The 16,563-nt window shown below is 39.7% G+C and overlaps 2 protein-coding genes across 2 annotated transcripts in view; one reads left to right on the top strand and one right to left on the bottom strand.

The window, feature by feature from the left end:
- ZBTB41 (zinc finger and BTB domain containing 41) overlaps positions 1-6,142 on the bottom strand; it is a 46,090-nt gene extending 39,948 nt beyond the window's left edge. The window contains exons 1-2 of the mRNA XM_024130617.3: positions 6,066-6,142; positions 4,213-5,452 (exon numbers count right to left, since the gene is read on the bottom strand). Coding sequence (XP_023986385.1) covers positions 4,213-5,335 — 1,123 coding nt within the window. The 5' untranslated portion in view covers positions 5,336-5,452; positions 6,066-6,142. The remainder of the gene's footprint in view (positions 1-4,212; positions 5,453-6,065) is intronic.
- Positions 6,143-6,610: 468 nt separating this feature from the next.
- CRB1 (crumbs cell polarity complex component 1) overlaps positions 6,611-16,563 on the top strand; it is a 281,561-nt gene continuing 271,608 nt past the window's right edge. The window contains exon 1 of the mRNA XM_024130639.3: positions 6,611-6,985. Coding sequence (XP_023986407.1) covers positions 6,901-6,985 — 85 coding nt within the window. The 5' untranslated portion in view covers positions 6,611-6,900. The remainder of the gene's footprint in view (positions 6,986-16,563) is intronic.

Here is a 16,563-nt window from a genome sequence, read left to right as displayed (position 1 = left end):
AAAGAGAAACATCACCAAATTAGCTCATTATATCTCATATGCCAAATCTTAAATTAACCTTGAATTTATTCATTTGGCATACCCTAAAGAATAATTTAACTAAAATATTTAACATTAAAGTAGAGAATTATGCTACTGTCATTACTCTTTTCTATTCAGAACCAAGCAGAATCTGTCAGGATGGTCTACACAGTCACTTTTTTTTAAAGTTTTTAAACATTTTCTACCTCTAGAAAAGACTAAATTTAATCTAAGGAAAGATTTTAGTTCACAGTAGGAACAACAAAAAAGATAAATTATCCAAATTTTTTCTCTCACCCCCATCTGTCATCTTCTCACCATTTTTGCCTTTTCACCAGCTAGGTTTTCGGTACAAGGGGGAAAGGTCAAAGGACTCTTATTTGCATGAGAACAGGCTGAGAGGAGGACAGCTGGGAGCCTAAGGAAAAAATACAACTGGATCAGGAATCTCACTCTGAGCAACTATTAAGCACGTCAAAAAAGATAAAAGATCCAAAGTGCTGGAATCAAATTACTAAACTACATACTGTGGAGCTAATGGTTCCAGCAGAAAGTCTCAGAGTTTATTAATTCTCTGTCCTAAATCCACTCTGAGACAGCAAGTTAAAGGCTTCTTACAAGTCCAAAGTCAGAGTCAACCTTTCACCTTAGTTCAATTAAACAAGAGCTTACTGAAACCTTATTATCTGAAATGACCTGGGGTATCACGAAGGATACTAACCAAAAGTAACATACAAAACCTTCAAGCTCACAATCTAATGATATAGGGAAATAACAATCAAAATTCTAGGTGGAATCCTATGAAAGGATTAAAATCCTATGAAAGAAATGTGGGTGATATCAGGATTACTGGAAAGTAGCCCTTGAACTGTTTTAAGAATAAAGAGGACTTCTGATAGGAATGATAAAGGAGGACATTTAAGAAACACAGGTCTGGGCTTCCCTGGTGGCGCAGTGGTTGAGAGTCCGCCTGCCGATGCAGGGGACGCGGGTTCGTGCCCCGGTCCGGGAAGATCCCACATGCCACGGAGCGACTGGGCCCGTGAGCCATGGCCGCTCAGCCTGCGCGTCCGAAGCCTGTGCTCCGCGATGGGAGGTGCCGCGGCAGTGAGAGGCCCGCGTACCGGCGGCGGGGGGGGGGCGGGGAAAGAAACACAGGTCTTCTCCATCTGCATATTCTTTTCACTCTACCCATCACCGGTCCACTGAAGCCTATATTCAGGGCACCTCTGATCTGCTCCCGTCCCACATCCCATTCCCAATGCTGCACATCTTCCTAGGCCAAGCCTGCAACACCTCCAACTTCCTTCTCATCACTGAAGCCAGAGTATCTTTCTAAAACTCCTATGGCCGTCATTTCCTTTGTCAAAGTTTTCTCAACTTCCTATCACTTACTGGATAAAACCTCCTCTGTACTGCATACAAACCATTCAAAACTTGACCTCTGCTTACTTGCCAATCCTCACCTCTTGTCATTTTCATTATGCCTCCTTGCCACCCCGAAATCACCCTGTCCTTAGCAATTTCCAGAACACAGCTACCTCCATGTCTTTGCAGTTGTGGTCCTTCTGCCTTGTAAGTTCCTCCCTATTCTTTAGGTCTGAGCTCAAACGCTACCTGCTCCGTGAAATCTTTCCTGATTCCTATAAGCCTCTGTATTTGTCCTGATAAGATGATCTAATTGTAATACAATTGTATTTGTGCATGTACTCATTAACCTCTAAGATTCTTGAGGACAGAGAATATATCATTTCATATTTATTTGTTTAGTGTTTGGCATAGTAGACACTCAAAAACTGCATTAATGATGAATAAGAGAAGCTAGCATTCCCTACACACCTAAATTTCACACGATATTTTAAGTGATTCACAAGGACTATCCCATTTAATCCTCATAGTAACCCCCATGAGAAGGTACCATTAGCATCGTCCCACTCTATCTGTGAGGAAACAAAAGTACACACACAGGTTAAGCAACTCACATAAGACCTGGATTCAAAAATGCAGGCAGTCTGACATCACCACAGCTCATACTTTGTAACCAATATGATAAAAATCACAATCGCAATCTCTTGCTTGCTCTCTCTCTTTCTCTGTACTGGGGAAAAGCCAGCAAGCCCCAACGATGCTAAGCAAGAGAGGGGCTCAATAAGAGGGGTATAATGTAAAATACATTCAGAAAGGAGGCTGGAAATAAGCTGACAATGTGCCCTATTGAGTCCCACAATTATCTGATTATCTGAACTGAATTTGGTCAAAAAACCTGCAAAACGCCTTCCTCTTAGGACATTAGGACCTTGACCTTGAGCACCCTTTCCCCAAATAGTGTGCACAGAACTCTACTTTCCTGGGAGTTTCCAAGGAGAACCCCAAAAGTGTCTAGTGGTAAAATTATGTGAGGAAATGCCAGGTTAAGTAAAACGAATAGGTTTCTTTACCAAAGAATTTGAGAGCATTAATACAGATAGATGAGTATAGTTATCCCCGTCTTACCTGAACACAGAACCCCTTGCTCATGACGTATCTCACAGGTCTAGTTAGTGCTCAATAGGACAGTTTGAGGTCTACAATGCCATTTGCAAACTGACCCCTGTCCACACACCTCAAGTCAAATTAGGTCAAATTAAGGTGTAATACAGGAAGCATGTGCTAAGAATACAAAGTCTAAAAAAGAGAATCCACTGGAAAGATGAAATGTTGTCAGGTATCTCAATCCAAAAATGTTGTTCTCTTCTCTATATCCGTCACAGCATCTGTTCACAGCTCTTCAAGAGCATTTACCAACCTGAGTTTAACATGCTACTTGTATCCGCACACTCTTCCAACTGACCTACTCAAAAAAAGTTGTTTTATTCATTTGTATAGAAACTTAAACACAGTAAAAATAGCAATAAATAATTATTAAATTGGATTGTCAAAAGCATTCTGATTTAGAAAAAAATATTCAAAGGCATAATAAAAAGCAAAAGAGGTTACCACTGCTATGCCATAGTTTACACTATCAAATATTTTGAGAGCAAATAATTACCAATGCCTATGTAAATGCAAATGTAACCAGTTTCCACCTATGCCAATAACAACTCAACACTCCAAGACACATTGGGATATATTAAACTGTATAAGTAATTTTACAAGGTCAAATTACACTTATCTCTTCTTTTTATCATTCTATGCGGCTGAATATATTTCCCAATTTCATAACTTTGATTTATATGTAAATAGCTGAACTGCTGCAATTTAAAAGTTCACACTAGAAAAGTCCATATAAGACACCTCCAAAAATTATTTTACTAGCAAATATCAGATCTCTTGAAAGTAAATATTCACTGATAAATTTTTAACTTAAGGTTAGAGACATTTCCTACATATGCTTTTTTAATAAAGTTGATTTATTCATTATTATAATAACCCAAGAATACTATTAGGATACTTCCTTAAGTGTCTACAGAATGAAATTACATTTAGCACAGTTTTATTCCTAACTATGTATTAGACTAATCTGAAACATCCCAATTCTAAACAGTACTGGATACTGGAAAAGTGACTGTATTTATGACTCACATATTACCATGCTCAAGGGGAAATAGTATACAAATTATTAACTTATATCTAATATAACCTAATTCAATTTTCTATAATGACTCAAAAATATCAGTTACCTATGAAATTAAATTAGCATATAAATCAAAGCTCTACATTCGTAATTATTGATACTCTGGAATTTTTCACACTAAATACAGGAACTAATGATCTGTCACCTACTGCCAGGACATGAGGAAGAGAAAATAAAGGGTAATATAAATAATTCCTGAATCACAACAAACCTATAATAACAGGATAAAATATGTATCAAAAATCAAATATCCTCCCTACTTTTCTTTTAAAAAGTTACTTCGGGCTTCCCTGGTGGCGCGGTGGTTGAGAGTCCGCCTGCCGATGCAGGGGACACGGGTTCGTGCCCCGGTCCGGGAGGATCCCACGTGCCGCGGAGCGGCTGGGCCCGTGAGCCGTGGCCGCTGAGCCTGCGCGTCCGGAGCCTGTGCTCCGCAACGGGAGAGGCCGCAACAGTGAGAGGCCCGCGTACCGCAAAAAAAAAAAAGTTATTTTCAAAGTTTAGTTTCTAACTATCACCTTTAAAATATCCATGAAAAGTAAGTTATTAGAGACAGGAAACAAGCTTTCTTTTCTTACCTATGCGGTCAAATGTCTTATCGCATTTGGGACACTGCAGTATTTTTTTGTTACTGTTCTGAATGACTACAGGGGTTAATCCCTCATGAATGCTTCCGACAGAATCACCAGCCTCAGGCTCCTCTTCTGCATCATTGGGATCCTTTTCACTGTGCTCTTCAATGTCAGAGTATTCATCTGACATTTCCTCCTCTAGCTCATCCTCTTCAGCATTACATTCACTGCCGGGATCCTCAGAATCATTTCGATCTGACTTTTCCTTATCAAAACTGTCTTGATTCAAATTGTCTGACCCATCACCACTTTCCTGTTCGTCATCACTGGTGTCATCAAACTTAACAGGGCACTTCCGATTCCGTTTTGATCTCCTTGTGGAAAAACTTCTCTCCAGCATTTTTAACCCATGTTTTTTCCCTAGTAAAAGGGATCTATGGGTTTTCGCCAAATGATTCTCCAACGACTTCTTATAACAAAAATGTCTACTACAGAATTTACACTGATGATTACTCGATAGTCTTCCAGTTAACTCACTTAGTGTTTCTTCTGGTGATGATCTTTCAGTTAGCTCAGACTGAAAAGTGGCAACATTTTCGTTATTTAGCAGCTTAACTGCATCTATAATATCCAGGAATTTTGCAGCCTCTAAAACAAGAGGGATTTCATATTTGTACACAAAAAATTCTGATGTGTAAAGAAATTCAAGCAAATGCTGAAAAACGGAGTGCGTTACGTGATCCAGGGTGACAACATCCGTGCTTGGATTTTTGCTCAAACACGCATGAAAATAACTACTGCCAACAGCAACAACGACTTTGTGCGCACTAAATTCTTTTCCTTCTACTATGATAAGTAAGTCACAGAAAGACGGCTGCTTCTGCCTATCATCATTTAAATACTTCAGCAAGTTCTTATTGTACTGCAAAGAACTCAGAAGTTTTCTCTGATCCGGAGAGGGAGGAAGTTCCTGATAACAGCGAAGAGCTTCAGGAGCTGGTCTTTCCGCGGAATGAGTGTAGGTTACTTGCTCACACTCCACTGCAACATTTCCTTCCGAAGAATCTTTACGGTAGCCTAGATGGATCTTCTCGTCAAGATGTGAAGTAACCTTTCTCCTTTTCTTCATTGCAGTACAACGGTATCAGAACAAGAAACTTCATAAGTGTCTTGAGGGATTTATAAAGGAAAACTAGATTGTCTAGGATCACAGCTTCTGGAGGGGCGTGCCCGAAGGTTGCATGGTCTGCGAAAAGAGTAAGAACCATGAAAAATAACTGCATGGCCAAGCGATCCTAAATCATTCGCGGCATTGTCAACAAATCCTTCCTAACGAAAACTAAATTATGATAAAGTCACCGCTTCCACTCATTCGTGGCTGAGATTTTAGGGCGGAGAACAAGGAGGGCCGGGTTAGAAAACACAGCCAACAAAAGAATAATTTTAAAGGAGGCAGAGCACACCTTGCAGGCCCGATTCCCGAACCGGGTAGGGGAAAGGGGGGCAGAAGGGGAGGCTCCGCGGAGCCCGCCGTGGGTGCAGGTCGAGGCGGCCACCTTCGCGGTGCAAGGGCGCCAGGACAGTGACAACCAGGCCGTCGCGGCCGCGGAACCCACGCCCCCCATTAATACGCTTTCCAGGGGCGGCTAGGCGCACCTCCTCGGGGCCGGCGAGCGTCCAAATGCCGGAGGCGCCCGGCGGGACGGCCCCGGGAGGCGCGGAGAGGCGAGCGGGTCACCCGGGGGACGGCCGCCGGAGCAGAGCCTCCTCAGGCCCCGCCGGGTGGAGACCGCGCCGCCGAGGGCGCCCCCGCCGCCCGCCAACCCGCTCCCCGCGCAGACGCCCCGCGCGTCCATTACCGGGAACCCAGGGCTACCCGGTTGGCTCCCGGCAGCTGAGCTCCACTCCGGGAGCGCTCGCTCTGGCGCCGACCCACTTCCGGGTTCAGCCCCCGGCCCCGCCCGCCCTTCCCCTCTTGACGCCCTGCCGCCGCTGCCGCAGCCACCGAGCACGTCAACCGCGCGCGCAGCCTCGCGGCCGCCAGGCACCCCAGCGCGCGACTCTGCGCCGGCACTGCGCATGTGCGCGCACCCTCCCTGCGCATGCTCCGTGAGGCCCCCCCGCCACCCCCGCTGCGACCCCAGCGACTTCAGGAGTCCGTTAGTCCGGGTTTTCGCGGCAGTCCGGTGGCCGCTGTGACTGAGCCATTCCGGGGCCTCGCGGGCAGCCCGGCGGGGACCGGCGGAGGGGAAGATGAGGCGGAGTTTCGTAGGGGTGGGCGGAGGCAGCACGCCGGGAGCGCACCGCGTCCTCGTGGCTTGTGGCCGGTTGCTGCAGCACCTCAGCGGCGGGCGAAGCCGTCTCCGCAAGCGCTGCCCTGCGTCTGAAGAGCCCAGCTGGACGCAGCTAACGCAGTTGCTCCTAGAATTCATTTTTAACTTTTTATTGTCCACAGAAAACACTGAAAAATGTACATACAAGTATACAGCTGGCAGGACAGGAAAGAAAGCAGAAACAAAAAGGAAAGAAAAAGGTCCACAAGGATAACTTTTGGAGCCAAGATTGTGCGTTTCTAACACAGTCGCAGGTGGTGCTTGTATTGCTGCTCTGAGGACCACATGTTTAGTAGCGAGGTCTTAGTCCTGTGATTTTACAGACACAAGGAAAATAAGGCAGAGGCTGAAGCCAAATAGGATGGGTGACCAGGTTGGTGAACCCATGTCCGAGTCCCCTGTGGATGGAAGAGTTACAGAAAAGTTATCGCTGACACTTGTTAACGGTAAGGCAAACTTTATTCAGGGCGTCTACTACAGTGGGGTTTTTTGCTAGGTCAGAGAGATTGGGCTCAATTCCAGACAAGAGAAGGTGGGAATTTGTAGCCCAGGAGCCGGCTGGGCGTGGCTGGCATGTCCGTGAACGGAAAACGGCTAAGAGAAAACAAGAGGGGTAAGGGGGGCGGAGTGGGGGCCGGATTCTGGCTACACACAGGGTTCTTGTGGGAGGCAGGTGGGATGATCAGACAGGGCTGGAGGAGGAGGAACCAGATGTCAGATATTGAGGGTGGGAGATTCTGGCTAAACTGACTTAGTAGGATCCTTGCTAAAATTGAGGAATGCAGAGACAACTAACAGAAGTTCAAAAGTCAGAGCCTAATTGAGAAGGGAGTTTAGGGGCACCTGATTAAAGTTTGGTCAAGGAGAGAATCGTTGTTAGACCTCATCCAATCAGTTGAACGTCTTAGAGCAAAGGCTAAGCTTTACCGAGGAAGCTATTCGCCTCGAGACGTCAGCATAGAAACTCTGTCTGGTTTTCCAGGCTGATTCCCTGAAGTATTTGGACTCGAGACTGGAACAGCAACTCTTAACCGAGTTTCCAGCCTGCAGGCCTGTCCTATAGATTTTAGACTTATCAGCCCTTAGAATTAATCATGCAAGCCAGTTCCTTAGAATATCTGTCTGTCTATCCTCTATCTATCTACCCTGTTGGTTCTGTTTCTCTGGAGAACCCTCGCTAACACACCAGCAATGAACAGTAAGAAAATAAAATTGAAAAAATAATGCCTTTATGTTTTCCTCGATCGTATAGCACCAACATCCATGTCCCTAAGGTGTCAGAGTCTTTGTCAGAGGAAGTAGCAGTGGGGCGGGGGACCGAAAAGGAAAGTGCAGAGGCAGAAAGCCAAGACAGAAAGGAAATCTACACTCTTCAGAATATCTTTCCTGTGTCTTCCTCTTGCTGATCTGTCATGGTCTTAATTCAGCATCCTTTAGCAGGCTGTTTCACAAATTTATTTCTGAAAATGAAAATTTTTCTTCATTTATTTGTTGAATATCCATTAAACAACCACTTTGTACCAGGCATGTAACATTTTAAATAAACTTAGTCATAAAAGATGTTACTTGATGGCATCAGAGGTATAAAATACCTGGGAATGAATCTAATGAGTTATGTTCAAGACCTCTATACACAATTCTCTACAACAGGGCTGACAAACTTTTCTGTAAAGGACCAGATATGAAATATTTTAGGTTTGTGAGCTACGAGTAGTATCTTTTCCACTTTATTCTTCATTTTTATGACAACCCTTTAAAATGTAAACATTATTCTTATCTCACGGACCATACAAAAACCAAGCCATGAGCTGATTTTGGCCTGTGGGCCATTGTTTTCTGAGAACTCCCCCTAAAACCCAACTCAGAGAAATTAAAGAAGACATTGAAGAAATATGTTATATTCATAGATTGGAAGAATCAATATTGTAAAGATGTCAGTTGTCCTCAAATTGATCTGTAGATTTAAAGACATCAATGTATTGGACTTAATCAGTATTAAAAACTTCTGTTTTTCAAAACCAATTAAGAAAATCAAAAGGCAAGCCAAAGATTAGGAGAAGATATTTGAGAAACATATGCCCCCAAAATAAAACGGACTCTTGCAACTAATGAGAAGGAAAAAAATATGTAAAATGAGCAAAATATTAGAACAGACACTTCATGAAAGGAGATAAGTACATGAAAGATCTTATCTTTAAATTGCATCTTAAAGGAGATGCTAATTAAAACCACAGTGAGATACATCCATAAGCATAACTAAACTTATAAAGACTGACAGTGTCAAGTGTTGATAAAGATGCAGATCAACTGGAAATCTCATTCACTGCTTATTGGAATACAAGCACTTTAGAAAATAGTTGAGCAATTTCAGAAAATTACACATACCATACAAGCTAGCCATTCCATTTTTTAAAAAAATTATTTATTTATTTTTGGCTGTGTTGGGTCTTCGTTGCTGTGCGCGGCTTTCTCTAGTTGCGGCGAGGGGTGCTACTCTTCGTTGTGGTGGGTGGGCTTCTTATTGCATTGGCTTGTTGTAGAGCACGGGCTCTAGGCACGTGGGGTTCAGTAGTTGTGGCATGTGGGCTCGGTAGCTGTGGCTCGCGGGCTCTAGAGCGCAGGCTCAGTAGCTGTGGCACTCAGGCTTAGTTGCTCCGCAGCATGTGGGATCTTCCCAGACCAGAGCTCGAACCCATTTCCCCTGCATTGGCAGGCAGATTCTTAACCACTGCGCCACAAGGGAAGCCCTAGCCATTCCGTCGTTATTCAAGAGAAACAAAAGCATTATATCCACACAGTCTTATATACAAAATTTTATAGCAGCTTTACTTGTGATAGCCCAAAATTGGGATCAACCTAAATATCCAACAACAGGTGAATGGATAAACAAATATATAGAATACTATTACTTAACAATAAGAAGGAACAAACTAATGCCAAAGACGACAACATAGATGAGTCTCAAGATAACTTGAATAAAAGACAAAATGAGTATATTCTACATGATTCCATTTATCAAATGTCTAGAAACTGCAGATTAAAATGACAGTTTGTTGATTAGTCACAATGGGTGGCATCAGAGTTTGTGATAAATTTAAAAAGGGCACAAGAAAATTTTAATTACTTTGTAGTGATGGTTTCACTAGTGTATACATATATCATAACTGATCAAATTATTTATTTGAAATGCATGCAGAATATTGCATGACGGTTAATCTTAAAGTCATAAAAAAAAAAGAATCACACAGACACTTGAACAGGGACATACAATGAAACAATAGAAAAATTGAAATTCCAGAGATTCAAATTCACAGGTTAATTTACTATATAAAAAGGTAAAATTTCAAGTCTGTGACGTAAAGATAGAATATCCAATAAATGAAGATAGATAAAGAGGTGGGCATCAGAAATAAAATTAAGTTGTATATAACCTTCTCAGTGAATCAAGATAAATCCCAAATGGATCAAAAATTTAAATGTAAAAGCTGAAACCATAAAAGAACTATAACAAAACACAAACTTCTAAATAACAGTAAAATGGTGAAGGTCTCTCTCACCGCGAATCAGAATTCAGAAGCAATTAAGGGAAAAAAATTGTTAAATCAACCATATAAACTTAAAAATTTTTTTGCATGAAGGAATTCCAGTATCAGCAATGGTGAATTAAGTAGCAGGAACCAATTATCCTGCTGTGAACAGCTAGGACAAAATGTTTTTTTAACAAAAGCTGCTGTTTTGGATGCATGGCATAGCTACCAGGGTTATGTGTGAGGAATTGTGAGGGCCTGGTCTGCAAGAAAAAGAGGCTCAAACAGGTGATCTGGCTTTGGGAGGCGGGGGCTTCTCCCTAAAGGCAGTTACTGACTGGAAAGAAGCAACTGAGAGGCTGATAAAATGAGTAGATCCTTGACAGACTCATGAGGCAGGGAGATAAACATTGAAATTTAAGGACCCCGAGAAAGGAAGGGCCCTAATAAACACCCCATGTTTTCAGCTGGGACTCTGAAAGGCCTAACCTATGAGTAAGAATGTACTAGAAATAGACCACCCATCACGGCACTGAAGCCCTTAACATTTTTATTCCTTTGAGAAAGACAATCAGGAATTGCTTCTCTTAGCCTCTCTGCCTGCCAGGAACAAAACCAAATGCTGTCTTGATTAAGGTGATGTCATCCAGACTCTTAACTTGTTAATTTTTAATATAGAATATCCAGCATTGAATCAAACACGCATACACACAGAGGATATTTCCAAAAAAGTAAAAGACAAACAGACAAAACAGATCCACAGGAGATCAAGAAAATGAAGTTATTGGACCAATACAACAACAACAACAAGTAAACTATGAGTAATATGTTCAAGAAACTGACAGAGAATATTGAAAATGGAAATCAAATAGAAATTCTAGAACAGGAAAATATGATAAGTGAAATTAAGAAAAATGGATGTGTTTAACCTAAGATTAGAAAGAGCTGAAGAGAAACTATTGAACTAAAAGATAAATCAGAAGAAATATCCAAAATAAAACACAAAGAAAGCAGGAATGGTAATACAGAAAAGAGGAAAAAGAAATATGTAGAACACATAAAACACCAAACACAAATCTTAATAGAACCACAGAAGCAGGAGGGGAGAATGACAATGAAGAAGAGACAGTATTTTAAAAGATAATAGCTGAGAATTTCCCATTGATGAGAGACATCAAGCCAGAGATTCAAGAAATACTAGGAACTCCAAGCAAGATAAGTTCAAAGAAAAGTAAAATTGGACATGTCATAGTAAAACTGCTGAAAATTGGAGATAGGAAAAAATTTTTAAAAGCATGCATAGGGAAAAAGAGTTTTGGCATTAGAGGAGCAAGAGCTGACTTCCCAATGGAAGCCTAGGAAGCCAAAAGACATCTTAATGATATCTTAATGACGCTCAAAAAAGATAACTGCTGAGCTAGAACAAATCCTTCAAATGAGAGCAAGATAAAAGTAGTTGAAATAAGCCAATCTTGAGAGAATTCACTAACTGCAGACTCACACTTCCATAAATACCAAATGGAGACTTTTAGGCAAAGGGAAAAATCACAGATGGAAGCAATGTAGTGAAGAAAAGAATAAAGAATAACATGAGTAAATGCAAATTGTGAAAATAATAATAAAAATGACTGTGGGATTAACAAAATAACATAAAAGACAAGATATATTGAATTAAGAATTTCTAAGGTCCTGTGCTGTCCAGCATGTGTTAAAAGTTCTAATTTATATACAACTTTATTAACTCAAGGATGTTTGTTATAACCTCTGGAGTAACTACTAAAATCAAAATTAAATAAATGTTTAATAAATAGGCTAATAGAGGTGGGGAAATTGAACACTGAAGAAAGAATCAAGATCAAGAAAAGAAAGGAGAGAAAAAGAAACAGCATTTGAAACAAAATAGAAAAATATAGTAAGATGGTAGATTTAAAACCAAATGTAATAATTAATTACTTAACTGTAAATTGACCAAACTGTTCCATTAAAAGGACAGTCATTGCCAGACTGAATGAAAAAAAAGACAAAAACTTGCTACTACAGACTTGATTACTACAAAAACTTGATTATTACAGACAAAACAAAGTTAAAAGGACATGTTTGGAAAATGATACACTATGCAAATACTAACCAAAGGTAGATTGATGTATGTATATTAATATAAGACAAAATAGACTTTAACATAAATGAGTTATTTGAGATAGGACATATCATAATAATACAATTTGCAATCCATGCAGAAGATATAACAATTTCAAACATGTATGCCTGTACTAAATTATCTATATATTTTATAATATATACTTATAAATTTCTATCTATCCATTTGTGTATACATATTATATACTATTTTATTTACTTATATAAAAAGATAAGTATACTATTGCATAATATTTTATATACTAATTATATATATATAACATTATTATATATACATATTAGTACAAAAAAGATAACCTGAAAACCCCAAATGTTTGGAAATTCATTAATACATGGGTAGCCCATAGGCAAATAGCCCAAAGAAAAAGAAAATAATCTCAATAAAATTTAGAAAATATTTTGAACTGAATAATAATAAAAATATATCCAAACAAATGTGACAGCTAAAATCATGTTTAGAGGGCAATTTTAACTTTAAATGCTCACACTAGAAATGAAGAAAAACTGAAAATCCTTGACCTATGCATTCATCTTAAGAAATCAGCACACACACACCCCCCACACACACACCAAATTCCAAAGAGGTTATAAGGCTGGAAACAACAAAGAACAGATATCAATGAAATGGAAACAATCACTTAAAAGAGAGGGTCAACAGTATCCAAGTTTTTTTTTGGTTGTTAAAAAAAAAACAATTTATAATTGATAATGAACTCTTACCTTCCTATGTACCATTTATTAAGTTATTAACTATTAACTTCAAGTCCACCCTTCAAAATTCTGCATTGTGATGCTGGGCTGGAATTCAGTTTTGCAGGCTGGCTACCTGTTAGTTTCTGCAAGGAACGATAGAGATTTTTTAAAAGTAGGAAAAGCATGGTTGGAAAGTGACATTCAAGCCCTCCATCTTGTAAAAGTACCAAAAGGAAAGGACACTATCAGGAAAGTGAAAAGACAACCTGAAAATGGGAGAAAGTATTTGCGTATGATAAATTTGATGAGGTTCTAGTATCCAGAATATATTTTAAAATCTTATGAGTAAAAAAAAATAAAACAAAATAACCCAGTTTTTAAAATGGACATTGGATTTGAATAGACATTTCTCCCGAGCAGATATATAAAGGCCAATAAACACATGAAAAGTTGCTCAACATCATAGTCTGTATAGAAATGCAAATCAAAACCACAAGTACATACCTACCACTTCACACCAACTAGGATGGTCATAATTTAAAAGATAACAAGCATTGGCAAGGCTGTGGAGAAGTTGGAATCCTCATACATTGCTGGTGGAAACATAAAATGGGGCACCCACTTTGGAAAATATTTTGTCAGTTTCTCAAAAAGTTAAACACACGGGTTACCATATGACCCAGCAGTTCCACTCCTAGATATATACCCAAGAGAACTGGAAACATATGTTCACACAAAAACTTATAAACAGATGTTTATGGCAGTATTATTCATTTTAGCCAAAAGGTGGAAAAAACCCAAATGTCCATCAGCTGATGAACAGATAAACAAAATCTGGTATGTTCATACAATTTAATATTATTCTGCCATGAAAGGGATTAAGGTACTGATAGATACTACAACATGGATGAATCTTGAAAAACTGTGCCAAGTGAAAGATGTGAAACATAAATGACCACATATTGTGTGATTCCAGTTATATGAAATGGATAGCGAAATTCACAAAAACAGAAAGTAGATTAGTAGTTTTAAGGGTCTAGGGAAAAAGGGAGTAGGGGAACGACTGCTGATGGGTACAGGTTTCTTTTGGGGTAATGAAACTGTTCTAAAATTAGATTGTGGTAATAGTTGTACAACTTTGTGGATACACTAAAACCACTGAATTGTATGCTTTAAAAGGGTAAACTTTGAGACTTCCCTGGTGGCACAGTGGTTAAGAACCCGCCTGCCAATGCAGGGGACATGGGTTCGAGCCCTGGTCCGGGAAGATCCCACATGCCACGGAGCAACTAAGCCTGTGTGCCACAACTACTGAGCCTGCGTTCTAGAGCCCGCGAGCCACAACTACTGAGACGGCGTGCCACAACTACTGAGCCCGCATGCCCTAGAGCCCGTGCTCTGCAACAAGAGAAGCCACCGCAGTGAGAAGCCCGCGCACCGCAACCAAGAGTAGCCCCCGCTCGCCGCAACTAGAGAAAGCCTGCGTGCAGCAACAGAGACCCAAGGCAGCCAAAAATAAAATAAAATTAAAAAAAAAAAAAACCTAAAAAAAAAATTTAAAAAAAGTAAACTTTATATTATATGAATTATATATATATATATAGTGTGTGTGTGTGTGTGTGTGTGTGTGTGTGTGTGTGTGACTGCCCCATTGTATGTACCCAACAGCAATGTATGAGGATTGTGAATTCCAGTTTCTCCACATCCTTGCCTTATTGTCTGTCTTTTTTTATCACAGCCATCTTAATGGAAGTGAAGTGGTGGCTCAATGTAGTTTTTTTTTTCTTTTTTAACATCCTTATTGGAGTATAATTGCTTTACAATGGTGTGTTAGTTTCTGCTTTATAACAAAGTGAATCAGCTATACATATACATATATCCCCATATCTCTTCCCTCTTGCGTCTCCCTCCCTCCCACCCTCCCCATCCCACCCCTCTAGGTGGTCACAAAGCACCGAGCTGATCGCTCAATAAAAATGATATGTTCATTTTTGTAATTTTGCAATGATATATTCATTTTTGTAACTAATAGCATAGAAAATGCTTACATAATTTTTATGTGTAAAAGAGTACTTTTTGTTCATATGGTATGGTCACATGTATAAAAAAATTATACTGAGTAAAGATTGGAAAACATTGCACCAAAATATTAATAGGAATTCTCTCTAGGTTGTGGGGTGACATAAGATTTTTTCTTCAATTTTTTAAAAAAAATTTCAACTTTTCTATTATAAACATGTATTTTTATAATGAGGAAAAAATGTATATATTTTTTAAGTACCATAAAGAAAAGGTGTCAGGTAATGTCATAGTACTTACAGCCCCTTAGACTTTAGACTCCAAAGTCAGAGCATGTCACATATGCTGGGTGAGGAATAAGAAAGCTTTTTCACCTTATGACAACACAATGACGATAAAACTTAATGTAGTCGCAGGGACTTCTCTGCTACCTAGAGGAAAACTTTTTTTTCAAATTTATTGAGGTATAATTGACAATAAAATTGTAAGATATTTAAAGTGTACAGTGTGATGATTTGACATACATATGTTGTAAGTTAATACATTATCAAATTAATTAACACATCATCACCTCACATATTTACTTTTTTTTTTAGTGAGAACATTTAAGTTCTACTCTTTGAACAAATTTCAATTATACAATACAATGTTATTAGTTATAGTCACCATGTTATGCATTAGATCCTCAGACCTTATTCATCTGATAACTGAAAGTTTGTGCCCGTTTATCACTCTCCCTATTTCCCCTACTTCCCAGCCCCTGGCAACTGCTTTTCTACTGTTTCTATGAGTTTGACTTTTTTGTTTTTTGATTCCACATATAAGTGGTAACAAGTAGTATTCATATTTGTCTTTGTCTGGCTTATTCACTTAGTCTAATGCCTCCAGGTTGCAAAGGCAGGATTTCCTTCTCTTTTTTTTTTAAGGCTGGATAATATGTATATATATCTCATTTTCTTTATCCATTCATCCGTCTACAGACACTTAGGTTGTTTCCATATTTTGGCTATTGTGAATAATACTGTAATAAACATGGGAGTGCATATAACTCTTTGAGATAATGATTCCATTTTTAATTTCTTGAGGAACCGCCATACTGTTTTTGATAGTGGTGTACCAGTTTACATTTCCACTAACAGTGTACAAGGATTTCCTCTTCTCCACATCCTCATCAACATTTGTTATCTTGTCTTTTTGATAATAAACATCCTAATGAATGAGAAGTGACATATTGTGGTTTTGATTTGCGTTTCCCTGAGGATTAGTGATGTTGAGCAACTTTTCATGTACTTGTTGGCCATTTGTATGACTTCTTTGAAAAACTGTCTATGTAGGTCCTTTGCCCATTTTAAAAAAAAAATTATTTTTGGCTATGTTGTGTCTTCATTGCTGTGCGCGGGCTTTCTCTAGTTGTGGTGAGTGGGGGCTACTCTTCGTTGAGGTGCACAGGCTTCTCACTGCCGTGGCTTCTCGTTGCAGAGCACGGGCTCTAGGCACGTGGGCTTTGGTAGTTGTGGCATGCGGGTTTAGTAGATGTGGCTCACGGGCTCTAGAGCACAGGCTCAGTCGTTGTGGCACACAGGCTTAGTTGCTCCACAGCATGTGGGATCTTCCCAGACCAGGGCTTG

The sequence above is a fragment of the Physeter macrocephalus genome, chromosome 4, assembly GCF_002837175.3.
Source record: "Physeter macrocephalus isolate SW-GA chromosome 4, ASM283717v5, whole genome shotgun sequence".
Taxonomy (NCBI): domain Eukaryota; kingdom Metazoa; phylum Chordata; class Mammalia; order Artiodactyla; family Physeteridae; genus Physeter; species Physeter macrocephalus.
Note: the sequence above shows the minus strand (reverse complement) of the source record. Positions and strands in the feature narration are given on the sequence as shown.